The following is a 24,458-nucleotide window of genomic DNA, read 5'->3' as shown; positions in this document are numbered from 1 at the left end:
TTTATATGGGTGCTTCTATATTATAATAGCGAAAAAAAAAAAAGAAGAAAATTGAATTTCCAGTAAAACAAATGGTATTTACGTAATTGCCATGTCGCAAATAGTAACATATCCAAAAATTATGGAAAACGATAAGGTAAATCAATAATTATTAATGAAAAAAGTTCCAAAAAAGGTAAAAAGAAGTTTAATAAGATGCTGGGTTGGACATATTGGGTCACGTGACGTAAGCAAAAGGGGAAGTAACTCAGTCTAAATTTGTAGCAGAAAGAATTTATTCAGAAAACAAAAATGAATATGTATATGTATACATAATTTTTAAATTTTTTTTAAATAACCTTTTCTAACTGTTTGAATTTATAATTTTTTTATAAATAAAAAAAAAAAAAAAAACTGATTGTGAGAAACTGAAAACTTAATTACATCCTGTTAACTTTCCAATGAAAATCGGTAGATTTTGAAACGGAACGAAAAATCACTAGATTTTCTAAATTTCTTTTTTCATAGATAATCAATTTTTCTACCTTGTCGTTTTTCATAATTTTTGGATATGTCACTATTTGCGACATGACAAATACATATGTACCATTTGTTTTACTTGAAATTCAATTATTTTTTTCGCTATTATAATATAGAATCACCATTCAATCAATATAGTTTTAATGGTTTAATCTATCCCATATGGCAAACTGACTTATCTCCCTTGTTCTAATTTTCACTATTTTAAATCAGAAAATGGCGGCTCAATAATGACAATGTTTTTTTGTTAAAAACATATTTCTAGCAGACTTTCTACTGAATCATTTTCATAACGTTTACTAATTTCAACAATGGCACGTAATTATCTAATGGTTTTTTATTTGAATTGTATTTCTTATTTTAGATATCCAATTATAATACACGGCTACTAGAAAGTCTCTAAATTAACACAGAGCATGCAAACAGTATCAAGCAGATGTTATATGCAGCATGATGGCTCAGGTGGCAGAGTAGTTGTCTCTCATGCAAGTGACTGGTTTAGAATCTTGAATTAAGATATGTCCTACTGGTGAGCCCAAATGAGAGTGAAACTCTAGTCTAGGACTTTGGGTCGCGGCTTTTATTGTTTTTTTATAGTATCTCACATTTAAGTCTAAAATTTATTTGCATATACCATCGGATGGACTTTTGTAATCTCCATAGGACAGATTTTATTTTATCCATAGATGGAAACCGGACAGGTACTCCACTCTGGAATCAGAGTGGAGCTCTTATATCAAAATGACGACGAAGAAATGCGTACAGCTTAAATAATCAGACTCAGTATAGAAAGCCACCCATCCCAAGTCCTTCCAAAAATGACGATTCAATAATAAGAGTCTTATAAAAGAGCAGTGCTGATCATCGTCAAGTCCGTAGTTTCGTCCGCCACTAATACATGATGCTGCCCATTAACAATAACAGATTTCAGCCAATTAACTTTTTTCGGAAGAAGTTGCGTGTAAACTTTACATTCGTCCGAAACAGAATTGTCATATTCCTGGACATCTCCGTGGACGCCGTTCACATTGCTATGACCGTGACCATTCGTTGCCCCGACATGTCCGTTTGCGACCGGCGGATCAGCTGCCTGTTGGTTAGCGTCACCCTCGCCTGCACCCCCGGACACTTTCTCCAAATCCCAGATGATCATCTGCTTATCATTACTCCCAGACAACAGATAACGGTCATTGACGAAACTGACCTGAGACACACCTTGGTAATGTCCAGACAAGGTGTACATGTCGCGCAGATGTTTCCGACTGCTATCAAAGACTTTAACCATTCCGTTACCCAGCGCACACGCAAGATGAGCACCGTCCATAGAAAAGTCAATGTGGTGGATAAATGGTGGGTTTAAGATTTGAGCGTTACCCGGATTCTCACCCAACAATTCTTGCATGTCGATCTCATTCATAACTTTCGGTTTTGCATAATACCAATGAATGAGCTTACAGTCCAAACCAGCAGTGACGATTTCCCATTGCCGGTGTGGCCGGAATGCAACCGTTGAACAAATATTCGAATGTTTATGGCGGAGAGTTTTGTAGATTTTTTTCTCTTGAAGCGAGAGAATCTTTGTCTCACCAGAATCGTCGCAGGCTGCCAGGAAGTTTTCTTTATCGCTGATGTGCACTTGGTTGATTTCGTCATTGTTGTATTGGTAAGTCTCGACCGCTGTTAAAAATGTCCGCTTATCAAACCGGCAGATTTTGTTGGCGAATGCTGCAAATAAAAGCGAGCCGTCTTTCGAAAAGCAGACCGAAGTACAGTCAGCGTCCGTATCATCATGGTTGTACTGAAACAACTTGTCTTTAGTTGCCAAATCCCACAAGGTCAGTTGTCCGCTTTCTCCTCCGGTTGCTACCAAACCATCAGCATAGTCCACGCATAACAAGGAACCACTGTGACCATCTTTGAACGATGCAGTTTCCTGAAATCAGAAAGAAAAAAAATGTTAATATCTTCGTACGGTTCTGAACATATGTATTAGTTGGATTCTTTGCATGATTGTCATTTGCACAATATTTTGGTTGATGTAACCTCTGACCTTCAGGTGTGTCACATCAAATTCGGAAATCTGTAAGGAATTTCGAATGGAACTATTTATTTAATTTACGGAGTTAGTATGCTTTAATTGGTGAAAACAGTCGTCCAATGAACCCAACTAATACGAATCATGTCTTTTACTTTATTCGATTTTAAGTCTTAAAATTTTTTATCAGTTTTATGCTTTACTAGCATTTCAGCCTGGCGTTGCCCGGCTGTTTGGAGGTGTATGTTGAACAAAAAAAAAAAAAGTGGTAGGAGGAAGGCAGGCAGGCTCGAACCAGTATTGCAAAGGAGGTAAAGAACGTGAAAAAACTTGACGTCTTTGCTGTTACGACCACCGCCAAACTGGAAGAGACGTAAGTTTAAATTAAAGCTAGACAATCGAAAGGAGAGGATGACTTTCGAAAATATCAGTGAAAAAATAGCCCCCCCCCCTGTAGAAAAAGGTCCAGTTGAAGGTGAAGATATTAATGTTTTAAGCCAATTTTTCGATATTTGCCGTCTGAAAGGTCGAAAAGGTTCAAAACAATACTGATCTTGTAAAAATCAGTCACCTCTGTCGAAAGTTTTAGGCAGACATACAAAACATACATACATACATTTATATATTGACTAGCGAGGGGTACCCGGCGATGCCCGGGTGTTTTGAGGTGGGTGTGGTTTTGGGTAAATCAAACTAAACTAAAAAAAAAAAAAAGTTTTGGTAGATGAGTATGAGGATCGAATCCGAACCCTTGAGGCAAAGTTGGAAATGAAAGTGTGAAAAAAAGACGTACGACGTTAACCACTGGGCCACGAAGACATACAAGAGAAACATGTTTGAATTTATTTATTTAACTATTAAAAACAGGTGTTCGCAATAAAAGTTAACTCTGCTGCTTCAATTTGACCTAATTAAGAAGGTCAAATAGAAGTAACGCAGTTAACTTTTGCTGCGAGGCAGCGTTTGGGTTTGTTTACCCAAATTTCACTGTTTTTTTTTCCCCAACAGATGTTGGGGAGGGGGAAACCAGCTCCCAATTGTCCAGATTGAATAGCAATTGTTTGATATAAAACATTGATCAAAGCTGATTGCTTCTGGACATTTCCCGGCACGATGCTGAGAAGTGGTTAACTTTGAATTAGTTTGTCTTTTTATACGAAAAAGCCTAATCAACATGCGAGAAGCCAAAATAACAATAATTTTGTAAAAGTCGACGTAAATAAATTTATACGCTACATGCGTTCTCAAATCCTAGATATTATCATCTACGGCCTATATAAACACTTCTAAGCGATCGTAACCCCCCCCCCCCCGGAAGCATGTGCGAGAAAAGCCTTTGCGAGACATACATGAAATGGTCACACACATTTTGCCTTTTATATATATAGACTAGCGGGGATGGGGGGGGGGGTACCCGGCGTTGCCCGGGTGTTTAGAGGTGTTTGTGCTCGGGCAGAGGGGGGGGGTGTTAATCAAAACATAATAAGCGAAGTAAATATTTTTAAATATCAAATAGTAAATTATTAAATATTTTATATAAAATAAATGTTAAAACTTTAAAAAATCGAAAAAAAACACATAAAAAAACTAATGGATGGCAAACAAACGATGTTAAATGTAAAAATTGGAAAAACAAAAACAAAAAAGACAACCCGAATGTGATGGAAAAAAACCCAGAAAAACGAACATAAAGCTGAAAAATAAAAACAAAAAAAAAACAGAACGTGAAAAATGGCTTAAATAACCCTGTTTCAATATTAAACCTTTAAAAATGGAAAATAAAAAAGATATCTCACTCCACGATTCGAAATCACAACCTTTAGATAATGAGGCCGAGCTCTAATGAATTGAGCTAAGACGACGTTGACAAAATTAGGTCGTTTTTTAAATATTTATACAAAATCATGTTCCGACATCATTTGCGCATGTGTAGAAGCGAACTTGTCATGAGAGGACAGTTTTTGCTGACCTCTCTCTGTAGAAAACTGATGATTTTAGGGTGAAGGAATTAATGTTTTTGGCCAATTTTTTTATATTTGTCGGGCGAAGAATCAAGCTTTAAAATGATACCAATCTCGTGAAAATCTGTGACCCGTGTCGAAAGTTTTTGCGAGACATACATACATACACACATTTTTGCTTTTATATATATACTAGCGGGGGGGGGGTACCCGGCGATGCCCGGGTGTCTTGGGGTAAATCAAAACTCCCGGGGGGGGGGGGGGGTTAAATAATAATAAAATAAAATAATAATAAAAAAATGTTTTGGTAGGTGAGTATGAAAATCGAACCCGTACCCTTGAGTTGGAAATTAATGTGTGAAAAATAAAAAACGTGCGATGTTACCATTGGGCCACCGCGACATACAGCGTATACGTGTTTTATCTAACTATAACTATAAAAACAGGCGTGCGTAATAAAAGTTAACTTTGCTGCTTCCATTTGACCTAATTAAGAAGGTCAAATAGAAGTCACGCAGCGTAAGCGTCTGTTCCCGGCGCATTGCCGCGGACACGTCCATTTGAGTTTAGTTTCATTTCATTTATACTAAAAAGCCCAATCAACACGCGAGAAGCCAAAATAACAATAATTTTGTAAAAGTCGACATAAATAAATCTATAAGCTACATGCGTTCCCAAATCCTACATATTATTATCTAGGACCTATATACACAGTGTTAAGCGATAGTAACGAACTCGGGAGCATGTGCGAGAAAAGCCTTTTGAAGACATACACGAAATGGTCACACACATTTTGCCTTTTATATATATAGATAGACTAGGGGAGGGGGTACCCGGCATTGCCCGAGTGTTTGTAGGTGTGTGTATGGGGGAGGGGGGTAAGTAATAACCCTGTTTAAATATAAAAAAGACGATGTTAAAAAATCTGAAAAATCTGAAAAACCAAAAACAAAACGGGAAAAAAATGGCATAAATAAACCTGTCCGATTGAACCTGCAAACAGAGGACAGAGCGAAATAGCACGAATCTTATAAAAGTCGATGTAAATAAATCTAGACGCGACCTGTGTTCCCAAATCGTAGATATTATTATCTAGGGGTATATAAACACTTCTAAGCGATAGTAACGATCCCGGGACCGTTGTCGCAAAAAGCCTTTTTGAGACATACAAAAATTTGCCTTTTATATATATAAAGCCGATTAAAAAGCTTGCCCTATCACTGAATACCCTTTATTTCAAATTTCGAATGTTTGGACCAGAAATTGTCTGAGTAATTTGGTAGAGACTAAAGCGGTTAAATTTTTTTTAACTTTGACCCCTTAACATTTATTGTTTTGGGCTCAAATCAAGTTATTAAGTTAGATCCATGTCCAAGGAACCTATATCTAAAATTTCAAGTGTTTAGACCCAAAATTGGCAGAGGAGTTTGGTAGAGTTCTCAAAGGTTAAATCGTTGAACTTGAACCCCTTAACAGCCAAATTTCTGTCCGAAAACGGATTACAAAGATTTTCCCAAATCTCAATACTCTGTACATCAAATTTCGAGTCTCTAGACTGAAAATTGACAGAGTTATTGTGTAGGGAAATGTACACAGACAGACACACACACACACACACAGACACTTTCACTTTTATAGATATACTAGCATTTCAGCCCAGCGTTGCCCAGGTGTTTTGAAGTGTATGCTGAGCAAAAACAAACAAAAAACAAAAACGGTCAATTTTTTTTAACTTTGACCCGTATTATGACCCCTTAACATTTTATTGCTTTGGGTTCAAATCGAGTTATTAAGTTAGATCCATGTCCAAGGAACCTATATTTAAAATTTCAAGTGTTTAGACCCAAAATTGTGGGAGGAGTTTGGTAGAGTTCTCAAAGGTCAAATCGTTGAACTTTGACCCCTTAAACGCCCAATTTCTGGCCGAAAACTGATCACATAGATTTTCCCAAATCTCAGTACTCTGTATATCAAATTTCGAGTCTGTAGACTGAAAACTGACAGAGTTATTGCGAAGGAAAATGTACACAGATACGTTCACTTTCATAGATATATAGATAGATAAAACAAATATTTTTCAGTTTTAAGCTTTATAAAACACTAGCTGGGGGTACCCGGCATTGCCTGGGTGTTTGTGTGTGTGTGTGTGTGTGTGTGTGTGTGTGTGTGTGTGTGTGTGTGTTGTGGGGGGGGGGGGGAAACCCTGTTTAAAAAAAAAATGTTGGCCGGGTGTTTGGAGGTGTAAAAAGAAAAAAGTTTTAGTAGAAAGGTAGGCTTGAACCCTGAACCTTTGCCGCGAAGGTGGAAAGGAAATGGAAAAAAAAAACCTGCGACCTAACCATCTCTACCACGGGAATAGATGAATTGATAAGTGTGTTAAGTTGACGTTTATAAAGCGAAATTAACAGGTGCGAGAACGTGATGTTTGACTTAGTTTTGCGCTGGAAACCAGTTTCTGTTTTCCCCGCTACGCGGCGATCAAAAAATATCTCGAAAATAGCTCGTAAAAGTCGGGTAAATTAAAGATAGCTGCGACCAGAACTCCTTAATCGTAGATATTATTATTTAGACAGCATATAAAAAGTTTTAAGAAGGAGCGAGCCAACCGAGAATCACGTCGAAAAAAGGTTTTTGTAGACAGACAGAAAAAGCGAACACACATAGATACATAAATGCACACATTTTCGCTTTTATATATATATATATATAGATAAACAAATAAAAATAGTTTTAATTTTTATAAAAATATAAGTTTTGCACAATATTTTGGTTGGTGTAACCTCTGACCTTCAGGTGTGTCTTGTCAAACTCGGGAATTTTGAATGGAACCGATTATTTAATTTACGGAGTTATCATGCTTTAATTCCCTCAGCCATGAATGGGTAGAAGTCGCAATTCACAACCGCAATTTTTTGCTTAATCACACCGAGGATTAAACTTTTAATCTCCAGGGATGTAATTTTACAACTGAATTTATTATTTATTTTGGCTTGAAATTTGCGCATAATTTTTGTTATTATGATTTTATCAGTTTTTTTTTTGTTTTTCTTTGCATGGATATTTTTTATTTTTTTTGGATAGATATTTTTTTTTTTCTGGATAGATATTTTTTTTTTTTTTGGATAGATATTTTTTTTTTTTTTGGATAGATATTTTTTTTTTTTTTGGATAGATATTTTTTAGGGAGGGGAATAGATATTTTTTTTTTTGTATAGATATTATTTTTTTTTGGGGGGGGGCGATATTTTTTTGTTTTGATAGATATTTTTGGGGGGGGATAGATATTTTTTTTTGCATAGATATTTTTTTTTTTTGGATGGATACTTTTTTTTTGGATAGATATTTTTTTTTTTTTTTTGGATAGATATTTTTTTTTTTTTTTTGGATAGATATTTTTTTTTTTTTTTTTGGATAGATATTTTTTTTTTTGGGATAGATTTTTTTTTTTCGATGGATATTTTTTTTTTTTTTGCCGGAGTTTATAACAGGAAAATTTGTGAAAGTCAAAATGGAATTCGCACTATTTTTAAATATCATTTTCAAGTTTAATTATGTTCACGAGACTGTAAACCATTCACATAATTTTGTGGATCCGCTTACTGGTGTTTGCACCAATAATATTGAAGCCTACTGGTCTCGTATTAAAAGAAGACTGAAATACATATCAGGCTCAGTAGGAGAAATGAAATGGTCTCATGTCGATGAGACCATGAGAGGCTTTATATACAATGACAGCGCCAGATAGCTCAATCGATGAAAATAGAAACTGCAATGAGACTCATTCAATGAATAAAAAAAACAAAAAAACTCTATTTTACATAAATGTATGATTTCTGTAGATGATAACTTAGGTAATAAATACCTAACAAGTAAGAGCAGATTTAATTTATTTTCAATGTTTTTGTTCCTGGTTATAATATTTAACAATTCTTACTTGCAATATATCGTAAACTCAACTTAATATATGCTTGAAGTACCATATAGCAATAAATTTCATTTACTATTTCTTTATTCATATAAAATTAAAGTTAACTGCAGCACATTTTTTTATCACGAAACTTGAACAGCATCCTCTAATTTGAACGAAGCGGATGTTCAAATTATGGGAGTTATACTGTATGTATGAGTTGTGAACCCGTGTCGTGTCTAGATTTGTGAACCCGTGTCGCGTCTAGATTTATTTACGGCGATTTTTAAAAAATTCTTGCTTTTTTGGCCCCTCTCCTGTTGGTTCGGCTTTTTTGTATCAAGTAAAACTAAGTTAAACCCGTAACTGTTCCTCGGCTTTCGTGCTGGGAACGTCCAGAAAGCAACAAACTTTTTGATCAATACGGGGGAAACACCTTATGCAAGATAATTGCTTTTATTGCTTTCATTTGGACACTCCTCTTTTAATGGGGAGCTGGTCCCCTCGCCAACGTCTTGGGGGAAACAAAACCAGAAAAACTACCTCGTAGGCAAAGTTGGGTAAAAAAAAAAACCTAAGTACAGGAATTCATTTTGGCCTCATTAAATTCGTGCACCTGTTCCATTAAGTTTTTCCATTGTTAAATTATAACGCTCTTCATTCTACTGCCACCATGGCTGAGCAGGTAAGATGCCACCTTTTTCCCCCCCTTCCTTTTCCACCTTCGCCTCAACGTTTCGGGTTCGAGCTTACCTACCGACCAAAACTTTTTTTTCTTTTACACCGACAAACACACGGGCAATGCCGGGTACCCCTACTAGTTTTAAATAAAAATTAATTATAAAGAATTTTTTTAAAAATAATTATTGAAAAATATTGAAAAGTGTTTACATAGCTGGTTCTTTGAGATAATAGAGGCGCCTGAAACCTCCCTTCTAAAACAAAAAAAGCTTTAGTATTTTTACTATTTTAAAGCACTTTTTTCTTTTCTTTTCTTTTTTTTTAAAGTTTGAAACACAAGTAGTGGCTAGTTGTTAACTTAGAACAACTAGCGTGCATGGCGGAAATTCTTCAGGGTTTAAATGTATTGTAATGCTTTTATGGTGGTCGAAAAACGTTCTTCAGTCGCCATATTATTTTCTATTTAATTGCCTCCCGACGAGGGCAGAGTTAGACACAAGGTCGGTTTTTAATGTAGAGAAGCATTTATTACTAAAAAACGAAATGGTGAAATATAAAAGCAAGTTAAACTAAAAGTAAAAGAATTAAAGAAAGGAAAAAAATTCAAAGAAATTTCGAAACTCATTAAGATAAATAAAGATTACCTTTAAAGTAGTTAATAAAATTCTTGTACATCATATTAAATATGTTATTAAAAGTTCTATGACGTTTTTATCATAAATTTTTGAGAGCTTTAATCTCACTTTGAACAAACAGTTCAACTTAAAAATATAAGAGAATCGTAATGAAAGAATCGTAAATCTAAAGTATTTTTTAACGACATGATTCCGATTCCCCCCAAAATACACGTTTTACGATTAATGATTTTGATTCATCGTCCCACCACTAGCTATGACTTTACTTTAAATAAAGACACTAAAAATATATCCAGTTAGGTAGAAAAGTAACTTATCCTGCCATTGATAACAGTTATTTGTTATATATTTGTTATTTTGACAACTTTTTCGAATCTATGTGTACAGTAATACAAACCCACAATTTCTTAACAGAAAGTTAAGTCAGTCGAATAAAAAAAGGTCAGATCAACATTGGAGATTGGCTTCTCAAAAGGTTAAAATTCAGATTTCTCTCCGCTCATTGTGTTATAGCGATAAACAGGAATTCTAAATAAAGTTAGAGTCATCACCTTTTATCGGCCCTTGAAAACTGGAGTATTCTAGAGGCTGTAGAAGGAGAGACAAGTAAAATATCAACACAAATAATGTCATGTAAATAATTTAATGTTTCTACCTTGAGTTAAAATACAAATAATTTGTATACTTGATGGATTATTTGTTGCGGCATCTGGGCAGGAGCTGCTAAAAAGTCCTTATCCCACCTTGACATAGTTCAAAGTAGACTTCATAGCCCTGTAGGGAATGCTCTTTTCTCTTCTCTGCAACCTCTTTCTCACAGAAAAGACGTCGCAAGCCTTTCTCTGCTTTATTGTTATTTTCATGGCAAGTGCTCGTCTGAGCTCCAATCTATGGCCCCCTCCTCGCCAAACTTTCACGAAAAACACTCGTCTTTCTGAAACCACTGTCAATAATTCCCCCCCACTTTTTATCTGTGCCTAAACCTAAACGTAGATTCCATGAGCAAAGCTTCTTTCTTAAAACTGCATGCCTGTGGAACTGTCTCCCGTTTACCTGCTTTTCACCTGATTACAATATGGTCGTCCTCAAGTCCAACGTAAACAAGTTCTTGATGAGGCATCCTTTTAAGTAATCCAATTTACCAAACTTACACTACTAACGATTACTATGATATTGTCCCATTGACTACTCTATACTCTTTAACCCTTGTCCTCGAATGGCCTCCGGGCCTTCATAAGTAGTGACTCCTATGTAAAAATAAATACTTATTATGTTATCCAGCGATTCTGACATCACATTTCTCTGAACACAACACATTACATAAACATGTTAGACTTTTCCCTTGGTTGATACTGGTAATGCTCTGCTGATTAGTCATGACAATTCACTGAACTTACTCCACCCATTCCTAACTCTTGCAATCACATTAGCCCCACCATGTAGCATACGAGCACATGGGATAGCATCAGCAGTAGTGAAGGATGGCCAGCTGCAAAGAGATTAGCAGCAGCCAAAAAAAAAAAACGCACATATGCAAATTAGGAAGTGTTTGCAGGAAGAAAAAGGAGAAAAAAGGCAGCACGTGCTCACAAGAGAAAGCAAAGTCAATGTCAAAGAAAATGGGCGTGTAAATAGTGAGGACAAGAATGGGCCAGCTGTGACAAGCCTGCGGTCAGAGGAAGGAGAAACAGGAGACTGGTAAAATAGACATGTGGCAGCGAGAAAATTTTTTTAGTGGTACCGAAAGTAACGTCAATAAAAACCTTTGTTAAAAAAGAAAAAAAATGCTGACCCCCCCTGATTTTTATTTCTTTCTTTCCAGCTTCATTTTTTATGAATTACATGAAATAATGTTACAACCCTTCTGAATAGCCTCAATAGCTTCACCATCCAAACGTGGTTCCACATCCGAGTTCTCATCCACTTTCATAGTCTTGTGTTTTTGGCACACGAATGCCTGATACCACGCTTGCTCTGATCGACAGTTGTAATGCTCTGTTAATTAGTAACAGCAGAAGTTCCCTGAACTTCACTTTTGTCATTTAGAAAAACAAAAAGTTTTACACAAATAAAATGAATAAATCAAAGAACTTACCATTATAAACGTACAGCTTTTTATCTTTGAACCAACAATTCCTTAGAATCCAAACTTGGACCGAGGGCATAAAGAATCCTTCCTGTTTTTAAAGACAAGAAACCAAAATTAGAATCAGAAAAGAAGTTGCTTTTCATATTATTTTGTAGTAAAATGGATAGTGGTGGTGGTGGTGGTGGAGATGTGGACCCATAGCACTCGTAGCCGTCACATAATTGTGATCTATTTGTGCTTGCGCTAGCATGCTCTCACTCACAGAGTGATCGATACATTTGATAACAGATGTTCGCTCGCATAGGATGACAACTTCCGCTCAAACTTTTCCACCTACTTCTAGATCAGCTTGTTTTAGAGAGTCATATCAACCAGACGTCATATCTCCTTCTCGCATGGGAAAGAGACGAAAGGAAAGATTTACGAAGTCAACATAATTTTGAATTCTCATTTTCATAACCTTTTCTGAACGACTATATTTTGTTATGTTGATGAAACTTTAAATAAAACAGATTTAAATTGTGAAGATGTCTGCATAACGACAGAGTTTAAAATAGTCTCAAATCTAATAAGTCCTGCACTATCAGCCAAGCTCCAACTCCTGTCTCATCACCACAATGTTGCATCCCTGTGTTTGTTTTACCAGTACTTTAATCTAATGTCTTCTGATGAACTCATAGCACTTGTTCCCCCCTTGATGTACACTCCGACTAATTTGACAAGCAGCAAAATCCCACCCTATCACTGTTGAGGTTTAAATGTAATGTGAACAAACCTCTCGCTATTCAACTGTCCACAGTACTCTGTTAGATACAATCCTAAATAGTGGCCCCTTATGTTCCAAGTTGCAATATACCTTAATTCGGGTTAAAAAAAAAAAAAAAAAAAAATCACGCCAAGAAACAAAATGGCCACCTGGTTTAAAGTTCCATGTAAAAACAAACTGCGTGAGACTTTAATCTATCGAAAGAAAAGTGACCTTGTTTGTCTGTATGCAGAATGATCTTTACCAAACTATTGTTAATTTTTGGTCTACAGACTTGAAACTTGATATGTAGGGGATTCGGACCTGTGAAACAAATTCAACTTAGATTTTTAACCAGAAAATAGCCACTAAGGGATCAAAATTTAAAAAATTGTACTTGGTAGGCATAAGTTGACGAAATGTGCATCTTCTACACATGCGCACACATGTTTATACGTTTAACTATGTTAATTTTTTAAGTTTTGATATGCATATAGACTTAGCTCAGATGGTTTGTTGGTTGGTTGTTTTTGTTTTACGGCATATCAACCCTTTTCAGGTTATTTAATGCCAAATCCAAAGATTTTGAAGAAAAATCTTTTAATAGAATATATTTGTTGTTTTTAAGTCGGTTTCTATTTAACCCATAGTTGGGACCCTAACAGGTACTGCCACTCCGGGTCAGAGTGGACATGGGAGCAATGGCAATTAAAGGGTGGCTCCACACTCCCCAAAGCCCGCAAGCTGGGGCCTCACCACTGGATATAGTTTAAGGTCATATGCAGGACCAAGCTCAGATGGTAATGAATAACATTCGCGTGCTACATGTTCTGGTTTCAATTCTAGCTGATGGCACCTAAGTCACTTTTTTTTTTTAACTTTTAAAAATCACTACTATATATTGGGTACAATATAATAATTAATAAAGAATTGACTCTATGATAATAACTATGAAATCTGCATAAATTAAAATACCATATTTAAGCATATTTTACGATGGGGCAACGCTAGGCGGTGTACTTGTGAAATAATAAATTAGCATACTTAAAAATCCTTTTTTCAAATAAACTTGTGGAAGAAATACACAGACGGAATTCGATGAACGACATTATCATTATTTGTTTTTGTGACTTAGGAAGGTGTGACACAAGGTCAAAAAGGTGAGTAAAGGGGAGCCAGTGCCCCTAAAGGAGCACTCTGGCCAATCCTGTCAGCATTCCCCACTAAGAGTGCCTCAAGCAGTATGCAATAAAATTACTCCCCCTGAAAGACAGGAGGCAGCAAACTGAAAGGGTAGACCACCTAGGACTACACATGACGTTTTAGTCTTAACCTCAGTCAACAGAGAAACGGTCACTTAAAAAATGGCTTATACCTCTGTTGGCTTTGGAACCCAAGTAGGTATTTGTAGAGTTGAATGTAATAATCAAAGAAGAAAGCGCCCGTATGTGTGTGTATTGTGCGGTCATACAACTTATCTTCGGATGGGATCTGAAAGAGAAATTAAAGATGGCAGACATGGATTTATAAGGTGGAATCTCATGAGATCTCATCTTCCACTGCACACGTATGCAAATGGAATGGGGTCAGTTTTTTAATAAAATTCCTGTTGGCAGAGGCAGTGGGGAGAAGACGTGCTGGAAGTTGAGAGAGAAAGTTGACAGTGACGAATTCTAGCTGCAGTATTTATTTGCTTCGCCACGAAAATCAAAATGTGACACAAGGTTGTTTTTAATGTGAGGAAAAAAAAACAGCTCCCCCAAAAGAGGCACTCTAGAAGAAAACAAAAATAAAATTGCCTTAGTATAGAAGGGTCTCCCCCTCCATTGACTATAGACAAATTAACTTGAGTTTAGCAGAACAGATACTACACCCTGATCCTGGTCTGTGTGCCAACATCCTCAACCAATGCGTTTCTGTGGAATGAACTGGATTCAAACTTGGCACTCCTAGCTTGTCAGTTTATATTGGTAATCACTAAACCGTCACCTCCCATGAACCAATTATATTTTTCTGTTATAAAGTCCTCCTGGTTTCTATTTTGTGTGGCAAAACTATTAAATGAAGTTGATTTGAATTTAAAGAGGATGTTGGTATTTTTTTTTATAACCCTATGACCATTTTCTTTGTTTCAAGTTAGCCTTATTTTAGTACTACTGATCTCCTACCAAAACCAGGACGCCAGGGAGCGTTAGGAAATGATTCATGAAAAAAACAGGGTAGGAATTAAATACTTTATAATGTCACATAGAGATGATCTCATCTGGAAAGAGATTCTTTATGACGTCATAAATTATGAGGTGTGCAGGCTGTTGGTGCAGTTAAATGCTCTTTGTAAAATTGAAGATAGCTATGGTTTTGAAGCGGCATGTTGAATCAAATCATACCAACATCCTCTTTACAATTAAATCAACTTCATTTAATAGTTCTATCACACAAATACAAACCAGGAGGACTTAACAGAAAAAAATATAGATAAATTGGTTTGTGGGAGGTAACGTAGGTAAATGATCAACAACTGACAATCTGGATGTGCCAAATTTGAATCCAGTTCACTCCACAGAAACACATTGATTTAGGACGTTGGCAACCTTCATGTGGTTTCAGTGGTTAAGTTCATCTTTTTGTGCCCAAAATGGAAGTGCTCAAAATTGTTTTTGAGCATACGGCTTTGTGCACACATCAACCTGAATTAATAAAAATAAACAATATTCGAAGCAATCAGAGGATTTTCTAAATTTATCAAAATTATTTTTTAGATCCACTTTGACCCCATGTAAGGCCAGATTTTTCCTTCAATGAAAAGTTGGAACCAATGTTCACAAAAGAGCTAACTTTCTTCTGTACACTCTTTAACCCTTGGCCTTGATAATGTGGTGATGCCTGTGTAAAAAAAACAAAAAAAAAAAAAACATCAGCTTTATGCCAATGTTGCAAAGGAACAATCAAACAAAAAAATAAAATCCGATTCGGTTTTTTTTTCTGTTTTAGCAAAAGGCATTTATTACCATTACTTTCCAAACAATGCCTGCTTTTCTTTTTTTTTTACTGTTCATTTCGTTTGTAATTAGATTAACAAAACCCTGTCATCTCAACACCAGCTTAAAAGTCTCTTGCTACTGCCACCATGGGCCCACAAGTCCATCACACCCTGCACATACTTTGTTTCTCATGCTGTCTTTTGTCCTCCAAGTCCTTTCATTTCATTCAAATTGTTTATTAATTTAAAAATTAAAACTATTATATATATATATAATTTGGATTTTACCGTCACTGGATTTTTTATCTTCCACCAGACTATCCATTCATGTGTAATCACCTTTTTCTTCACCATATTCCCTCTGCTTCACTTTTTTGTTATCAAGTAAGATCTTTGACTTACTTGTTGTTTCATCAAATACTTTTGCATGCAAAATCCGATCCCGCATTTTGCTAATTCCTACCCTCTGATGAGAAGGAAAGTATTTCTTTGAAACTCCGCGGATTAAGGACTATCCACTTATCTAGTGTTTCCTTTTCAGATTAAATATGTTTTTAACTCATTTCAAAGTGTTTTTTAACATGTTTTATTAACTGTTTGCTTATATATATATATATATATATATATATATAGCTACTGGAGCGGTAGAAGGATCCCACCATTTTTCCAGCGACCTTGGAAATGGATTTCATATACATGTTCTATTTCACATCAGGAGTAAAGATCAAGTCCAGAAGCTTGTCAAAACATGAGCCTCCCCAAGATGAGAGCCATTCATTTCAATTGATGCCAGACGAGGATCAGAGCGTGGATGATATAAAGATAGAAGCTTGGTTTTAGATGCATTAAAATAACCAACCACCTCTTTCCCCATTGCACCACTTGCTTATGATCAGAGGAGAGAGAAAACTTGATCATTTAAGGCCTTTGAAGTGTTGCCATAGATGGTAGTGTCGTCAGCATAAATGTCTATGAACAATCTTAAAATGTGATTTGGGAGATCATTGGTGTAGATCAGGAAGAGAGTTGGAGCCAGGATGAAGGCCTGAGGGACTCCAGCATTAATACTATGAGCTTTTGATTTTTGCCCATCAACCATTACTTTTATAAACCTATTGATTTAATAATCAAAAAGATATTTCCAGCTATACCATCGCTGGAGATTTTGTGGAGCACATCTTTATGCCACACCCTATCAAAGGCCTTCGATATGGAAAGAGAAATTACCCTAGAAAGGAAGTCTCCGTCAAGAGATTTGCTAATCTTATGGAGATATAATAGTAATAACTGTAAGCACATCTGCCGTAGATCTAGTAGAACGGAAACCATATTGCATGTCACTAAGAAGGTTTTTTTTACTGGGGTGGTTGACTACTTCTCTATTTAACAGATTCCAGCAATTTACTCATGATGCACAGGAGACTGATTGGTTTGTATTGAGAGGAAGAGTAGCGATCACCTGAATTTTTAAATACAGAACATACTGATGAGGTTGGGAAGTAATACTCCTTAAGACAACGCTTAAGCAGCTTTGTAAGTATGGGTTGGTTGGTTGTTTTTGTTTTACGGCATATCAACCCTTTTCGGGTTAATTAATGCCGAATCCAAAGATTTTGAAGAAAATTTTTTTTAATAGAATATATTCATTGTTTTCACGTCAGTTTTATTCAACCCATAGTTGGGACCCTAACAGGTACTACCACTCCGGGTCAGAGTGGACCTGGGAGTAATGGTAATTAAAGGGTGGCTCAACACTCCCCAAAGCCCACAAGCTGGGGCCTCACCACTGGATATAGTTTAAGGTCATATCCAGGACCCTCATTGAAGGACTTTTACCCTCTGCAGGGGGGCAGTCGGTGTATTCTAATGCCCCACCGACAGGGCCATTGTAAGTATGGGAGCAAGTTCTAATTGAAGCTTTATCAGCACCATAATTAGAATGCTGTCAGGGCCAGTTGCTTTACTGGAATTAAGGTTTTTGATTAACTTGGCAACCTCACGCACAGATATTTGTATATCACATTGTGTGTTTTCAAATACAGGGGATTGGCAGCCTGATTGCATTGAGTAGAATTAGCTGCAAAGTTCTTGACAAAGAGTTTGGCTTTGTCCGATGCTGCCGAGATTACCTCAAGTCCATTGATGATGGTTAGGATAGAGTACACACTTCTGTTCAGAACCCTGCTTGTTATTTGCCAAAACTGGTGAATACCAAGTTGCTGCTCAGCTACTTTGGACTTGACGGACTGAGCATACAACTCTTGTGTTCTTTATTACTCTTTTACGGTGGTTCGAGAGAGAATCCCCGGCTGGCTGTTAGGTTTTTGCTGGAATCTTTTGGCGGGTATGTTGCCTTTTTCTGTAGAAGCACCGAAGATAGTCAAATAAACAAAAATTGAGATATAAAATTTATAAGATACAAAGCCATATTTATTATATTTATTAATTTATTTATTGCAAACTATTATCCTAAGAAAGCTTAGTTGTTGTTTCACACTGTTTCGGCCAACTATTCCGCTGGCCTTCGTTTGGTGGTAACTGCGACGTCATGAAACAACAACTAAGATGAGGATAATAGTCCGCAATAAATAATTAAATAAATAATTAAATAATACTCATCTCAATAATGAATTCCAATTAAATCATATTTTTCTTGTGAAACTTAAAAGTTTTCGTAATTAAAAGCGAGAAATTTCTAGAATTAAATTTAAATTAAATAGGATTTCGGGTTTGTATTACTGTACACATAGATTCGAAAAAGTTGTCAAAAAAACAAATATATAAGAAATAAATATTATCAAAGGCAAGATAAGTTACTTTTCTACCAAACTGGATACATTTTTTTTTGTTTTTATTCAATGTAACATGTTTATTCAGCTCGAAAAACATGCAGTGTTTACCGATGTATTTGAAAATTCAAAATGGCACCCGACACTCTCTTTAACATGTTAAGTTTGGGAAAAGGTATTATAAATAATAAACTAGACAAAATACTATTAAAAAAACACCGAATATATGTCAACTAATGTCACGGTAACATATATTGAGCGAATTTCTAACAGTATTTTGTCTAGTTTATTATTTATAACATCTTTTCCTGAACTTACCGTGTTAAAGAGAACGTTGGGCGCCATTTTGAATTTTCCAATACATCGGTAAACACTGTATGCTTTTCGAGCTGAATAAGCATGTTACATTGAATAAAAACACGAAAAATATATCCAGTTAGGTAGAAAAGTAACTTATCTTGCCTTTGATAATATTTATTTGTTATATATTTGTTTTTTGACAACATTTTCGAATCTATGTGTACAGTAATACAAACCCAGGATTTCTTATAGAAATCGAAAAAGTAATAAAGAAACAAATAACTGTTACCAAGGGTAAGATAAGGTACTTTTTTCACCTGCCTTAATATGTTTTTTTTTTTTTTTTTTTTTTTTTTACATAGGCATCACCACTTATCAAGGCCAAGAGGACACTCGAGGATAAGGGTTAAAGAGTGTACAGTAGAAATTAGACAATATTGTAATCATTAGTAAATGGAAATTCGATAAATTTGTTAACAAGTGGAACGGCTAATCAACAACTTGTTTATGTTAGACTTGAAGACAACCATATTGTAGTCAGCTGGAAAGCAGGAAAACGGAAGAGAGTTCCACAGGTGTGCAGTTCTAAGAAAGAAGCTTTGTTCATGGAATATACGTTTAGGTTTAGGTACAGATAAAGAGTGGGGGGGAATTATTAATAGTGTTTTCAGCTAAATGAGTGTTTCTTGTGAAAGTTTGGCGAGGGGGGACCATAGACTGAATCTCAGTCAAACACTTTCCATGAAAATAACGATACAGCAGAGACAAACTCGCAACATCTCTTCTGTGAGATAGAGGTTGCAGGGAAGAGAAAAGGACATCTCTTACAAGGCTACGAAGTCTATTTTGAACTCTATCAAGGCAGGACAAGTCCTTTCTAGCAGCTCCTGCCCAGATGTGGCAACAGTATTCCATCCTTAGATGTACCTGGCTCTTATATAGATAGAGAATTGCATCAGCAGTGAGATATCTACTGGATCGATAGAAGGATCCCACCATTTTTCCAGCAGCCTTGGCAACAGATTTGATGTACGTGTTCCATTTAAGATCAGGAGACAAGGTCAAGCCCAGAAGCTTGTCAAAACTTGAGGCCTCCTCAAGACACAAGCCATTCATTTCAATTGATGCCAGATGTGGATCAGAACGTTGATGATGTAAAGAGAGAAGCTTGGTTTTAGATGCATTAAAATTAACCAGCCACTCCTTTCCCCATTGTACCACGTGCTCAAGATCAGAAGAGAATCAGAGAGAACTAGGTCTTTTACCGTCTTAGATGTGCTCATCAGCATAAATGTCTACAAATCATGTAAGGATGTGATTTGGAAGATCATTAATGTAGATCAGGAAAAGAGTTGGGCCCAACTAAGTTGGGGGAGTTAACTGATTTTAAAGTGTTTACTTGATTCAAAGCACACGCCGTGTCGAGTCATTAAGTTAGAATAACAAGACGGCTGTCATTAGACGGTTACCTGGGTAGTCTCGATAATCGCTTAAAATTCGAAAATAAGACAAAATACCGAGAGAAATCTACACAATGTCACAATTACTCTTAAGACTCTCCAGGTGACCGTCTCATGTCGGCCATCTTATAGTCGTTCTATCTTAACAACACCAGCGCTACTTATGTTTCGAATTAAATAAACGCTTTAAAATAATTTCAAACACAAAAAGGCTTATCTAGGTAGGTAGAAGAGTAAGTTATCTTGCCTTTGGTAACATTTGTAATAAGTAATAAATGCTTTTTTTTTTTTTTTTTTGCAAGAATCACTTCAATGAAGCATGGTTTAAATTTAAAGAGAAACATAGCATTAATAGCAACAGGAACACTATAAATAAAGGTGACAAAATTGAGGAAAACCTCGTGTTTCACAAAGTTGCAACACGTATAACTTAATAAAAACAATGTCGTATACTAACCCACACGGATTTGTTTTTGATAAGGAAAGAAATCTTTTCTGTCGTTATCGACGCCAGGTCAGGAGTAATCAGGTTTAAAAAAAAAAAAAAACATAAAACTGTAAAATAATATTCGACTTAGTAAAAAAAAAAAAAAAAATCACGAAACGAAGTACGAAAAAAACGGAGCACGAGTTTCAAGAAACAAAATCTAAAAAAAAAAAATAATAAAAACGGTGTTTAAGAAAGGGACGTAACTCTGGCATTAATGGAAATTTTATAACTATGGGAACCTCGAAGTATAATAAATAATATGTTATTTGTCTCTCTTCAGTGGCGGGACTTGAAAAGTTAGCGCATTTGAAGAAGAACGCTCTGGCCTGTAAAAAAAAATAGCTGGCGGCATTTTCTGATGAGAGAGGTGTTATGCAAAAAAAAAAAAAAAAAAAAAATTGCCAGATCTCCTTTCGCCAACTCTGCAATTCATACTAACTCCTCGGCACTTGTGCACTACTGCGAAGGAATCACTTTTTTCGTTTTCAATTTGGAGATTTAGAGAGTGCATAGAAGGGGCAGACAAATGAAATTTCAGGACCAAATGGAAAATTGCAACACATTTCAATAAACAATAAATGCATGTTTTTTTTTGTTTTGTTTTTGCTTTTTTTTTTTTTAGAAAGTTTTTTTTTTAGAAAATTTTTTTTTTAGAAAGTTTTCTTTTTTAGAAAGTTTTTTTTTTTAGAAAGTTTTTTTTTTTAGAAAGTTTTTATTTTTAGAAAGTTTTTTTTTTAGAAAGTTTTTATTTTTAGAAAGTTTTTTTTTTAGAAAGTTTTTATTTTTAGAAAGTTTTTTTTTAGAAAGTTTTTATTTTTAGAAAGTTTTTTTTTTAGAAAGTTTTTATTTTTAGAAAGTTTTTTTTTTAGAAAGTTTTTTTTTTATAAAGTTTTTTTTTTATAAAGTTTTTTTTTTATAAAGTTTTTTTTTTTTAGAAAGTTTTTTTTTTTAGAAAGTTTTTTTTTAGAAAGTTTTTTTTTTAGAAAGTTTTTTTTTTTATAAAGTTTTTTTTTTATAAAGTTTTTTTTTTAGAAAGTTTTTTTTTAGAAAGTTTTTTTTTTAGAAAGTTTTTATTTTTAGAAAGTTTTTTTTAGAAAGTTTTTATTTTTAGAAAGTTTTTTTTTTTAGAAAGTTTTTATTTTTAGAAAGTTTTTTTTTAGAAAGTTTTTATTTTTAGAAAGTTTTTTTTTTTTAGAAAGTTTTTTTTTTAGAAAGTTTTTTTTTTAGAAAGTTTTTATTTTTAGAAAGTTTTTTTTTAGAAAGTTTTTTTTTTAGAAAGTTTTTTTTTAGAAAGTTTTTTTTTTAGAAAGTTTTTTTTTTAGAAAGTTTTTTTTTTTTTAGAAAGTTTTTTTTTTAGAAAGTTTTTATTTTTAGAAAGTTTTTTTTTAGAAAGTTTTTTTTTTAGAAAGTTTTTATTTTTAGAAAGTTTTTTTTTAGAAAGTTTTTTTTTTTAGAAAGTTTTTTTTTAGAAAGTTTTTTTTTTTAGAAAGTTTTTTTTTTAGAAAGTTTTTATTTTTAGAAAGTTTTTTTTTTTAGAAAGTTTTTTTTTTAGAAAGTTTTTATTTTTAGAAAGTTTTTTTTTAGAAAGTTTTTTTTTTTAGAAAGTTTTTTTTTTTAGAAAGTTTTTTTTAGAAAGTTTTTTTTAGAAAGTTTTTTTTAGAAAGTTTTTTTTTTAGAAAGTTTTTTTTTTAGAAAGTTTTTTTTTTTAGAAAGTTTTTTTTAGAAAGTTTTTATTTTTAGAAAGTTTTTTTTAGAAAGTTTTTATTTTTAGAAAGTTTTTTTTTTAGAAAGTTTTTTTTTTTTAGAAAGTTTTTTTTTTAGAAAGTTTTTTTTTTAGAAAGTTTTTATTTTTAGAAAGTTTTTTTTTAGAAAGTTTTTTTTTTAGAAAGTTTTTTTTTTAGAAAGTTTTTTTTTAGAAAGTTTTTTTTTTTAGAAAGTTTTTTTTTTAGAAAGTTTTTTTTTTTTAGAAAGTTTTTTTTTAGAAAGTTTTTATTTTTAGAAAGTTTTTTTTTAGAAAGTTTTTTTTTAGAAAGTTTTTATTTTTAGAAAGTTTTTTTTAGAAAGTTTTTTTTTTAGAAAGTTTTTTTTAGAAAGTTTTTTTTTTTTAGAAAGTTTTTTTTTTAGAAAGTTTTTATTTTTAGAAAGTTTTTTTTTTTAGAAAGTTTTTTTTTTAGAAAGTTTTTATTTTTAGAAAGTTTTATTTTTAGAAAGTTTTTTTTTTTTAGAAAGTTTTTTTTTTAGAAAGTTTTTTTTAGAAAGTTTTTTTTAGAAAGTTTTTTTTAGAAAGTTTTTTTTTTAGAAAGTTTTTTTTTTAGAAAGTTTTTATTTTTAGAAAGTTTTTTTTAGAAAGTTTTTATTTTTAGAAAGTTTTTTTTTAGAAAGTTTTTATTTTTAGAAAGTTTTTTTTAGAAAGTTTTTATTTTTAGAAAGTTTTTTTTTTAGAAAGTTTTTTTTTTTTTAGAAAGTTTTTTTTTTAGAAAGTTTTTTTTTTAGAAAGTTTTTATTTTTAGAAAGTTTTTTTTTAGAAAGTTTTTTTTTTAGAAAGTTTTTTTTTAGAAAGTTTTTTTTTTAGAAAGTTTTTTTTTTAGAAAGTTTTTTTTTTTTAGAAAGTTTTTTTTTTAGAAAGTTTTTATTTTTAGAAAGTTTTTTTTTAGAAAGTTTTTTTTTTAGAAAGTTTTTATTTTTAGAAAGTTTTTTTTTAGAAAGTTTTTTTTTTTAGAAAGTTTTTTTTTTAGAAAGTTTTTATTTTTAGAAAGTTTTTTTTTTTAGAAAGTTTTTTTTTTAGAAAGTTTTTATTTTTAGAAAGTTTTTTTTTAGAAAGTTTTTTTTTTTTAGAAAGTTTTTTTTTTTAGAAAGTTTTTTTTTAGAAAGTTTTTTTTAGAAAGTTTTTTTTAGAAAGTTTTTTTTTTAGAAAGTTTTTTTTTTAGAAAGTTTTTATTTTTAGAAAGTTTTTTTTAGAAAGTTTTTATTTTTAGAAAGTTTTTTTTTAGAAAGTTTTTATTTTTAGAAAGTTTTTTTTTAGAAAGTTTTTATTTTTAGAAAGTTTTTTTTTTAGAAAGTTTTTTTTTTTAGAAAGTTTTTTTTTTAGAAAGTTTTTTTTTTAGAAAGTTTTTATTTTTAGAAAGTTTTTTTTTAGAAAGTTTTTTTTTTAGAAAGTTTTTTTTTTAGAAAGTTTTTTTTTAGAAAGTTTTTTTTTTTAGAAAGTTTTTTTTTTAGAAAGTTTTTTTTTTTTAGAAAGTTTTTTTTTTAGAAAGTTTTTATTTTTAGAAAGTTTTTTTTTAGAAAGTTTTTTTTTTAGAAAGTTTTTATTTTTAGAAAGTTTTTTTTAGAAAGTTTTTTTTTTTAGAAAGTTTTTTTTTAGAAAGTTTTTTTTTTTAGAAAGTTTTTTTTTTAGAAAGTTTTTATTTTTAGAAAGTTTTTTTTTTTAGAAAGTTTTTTTTTTAGAAAGTTTTTATTTTTAGAAAGTTTTTTTTTTAGAAAGTTTTTTTTTTTTTAGAAAGTTTTTTTTTTTAGAAAGTTTTTTTTAGAAAGTTTTTTTTAGAAAGTTTTTTTTTTAGAAAGTTTTTTTTTAGAAAGTTTTTTTTTTAGAAAGTTTTTTTCTAGAAAGTTTTTTTTTTAGAAAGTTTTTTTTAGAAAGTTTTTATTTTTAGAAAGTTTTTTTTTTTTAGAAAGTTTTTTTTTTTTAGAAAGTTTTTTTTTTAGAAAGTTGTTTTTTTTAGAAATTTTTTTTTTTAGAAAGTTTTTGTTCCACATGCATGGAATTAAAATAAACATAAAAAAATTATAAAAATTCAAAATGTTTTTGTTTTTTTAAGCAGAGATCTTTTCCGCAATAAATTCAAAATTCTGACATTTTCGTAACTAATA

At 32.8% G+C, this 24,458-nt stretch overlaps 1 protein-coding gene across 1 annotated transcript; it reads right to left on the bottom strand.

Moving 5' to 3' along the window:
- Positions 1–377: 377 nt before the first annotated feature.
- On the bottom strand, positions 378–21,083 carry LOC145287756 (WD repeat-containing protein 53-like). The gene is made up of 3 exons (XM_080135535.1): positions 20,559–21,083; positions 11,834–11,915; positions 378–2,452 (listed from the first exon to the last, which is right to left on the bottom strand). The coding sequence occupies exons 2-3, from the start codon at positions 11,834–11,836 to the stop codon at positions 1,361–1,363; spliced, it is 1,095 nt and encodes a 364-aa protein (XP_079991661.1). The 5' UTR covers positions 11,837–11,915; positions 20,559–21,083; the 3' UTR covers positions 378–1,360.
- Positions 21,084–24,458: the final 3,375 nt, after the last annotated feature.

Source organism: Euprymna scolopes, chromosome 11 (assembly GCF_053919585.1).
Source record: "Euprymna scolopes isolate OS-2025 chromosome 11, ASM5391958v1, whole genome shotgun sequence".
NCBI lineage: Eukaryota > Metazoa > Mollusca > Cephalopoda > Sepiida > Sepiolidae > Euprymna > Euprymna scolopes.
The sequence above is the reverse complement of the archived record's forward strand: the minus strand, read 5'-3'. Positions and strand labels throughout refer to the sequence as shown.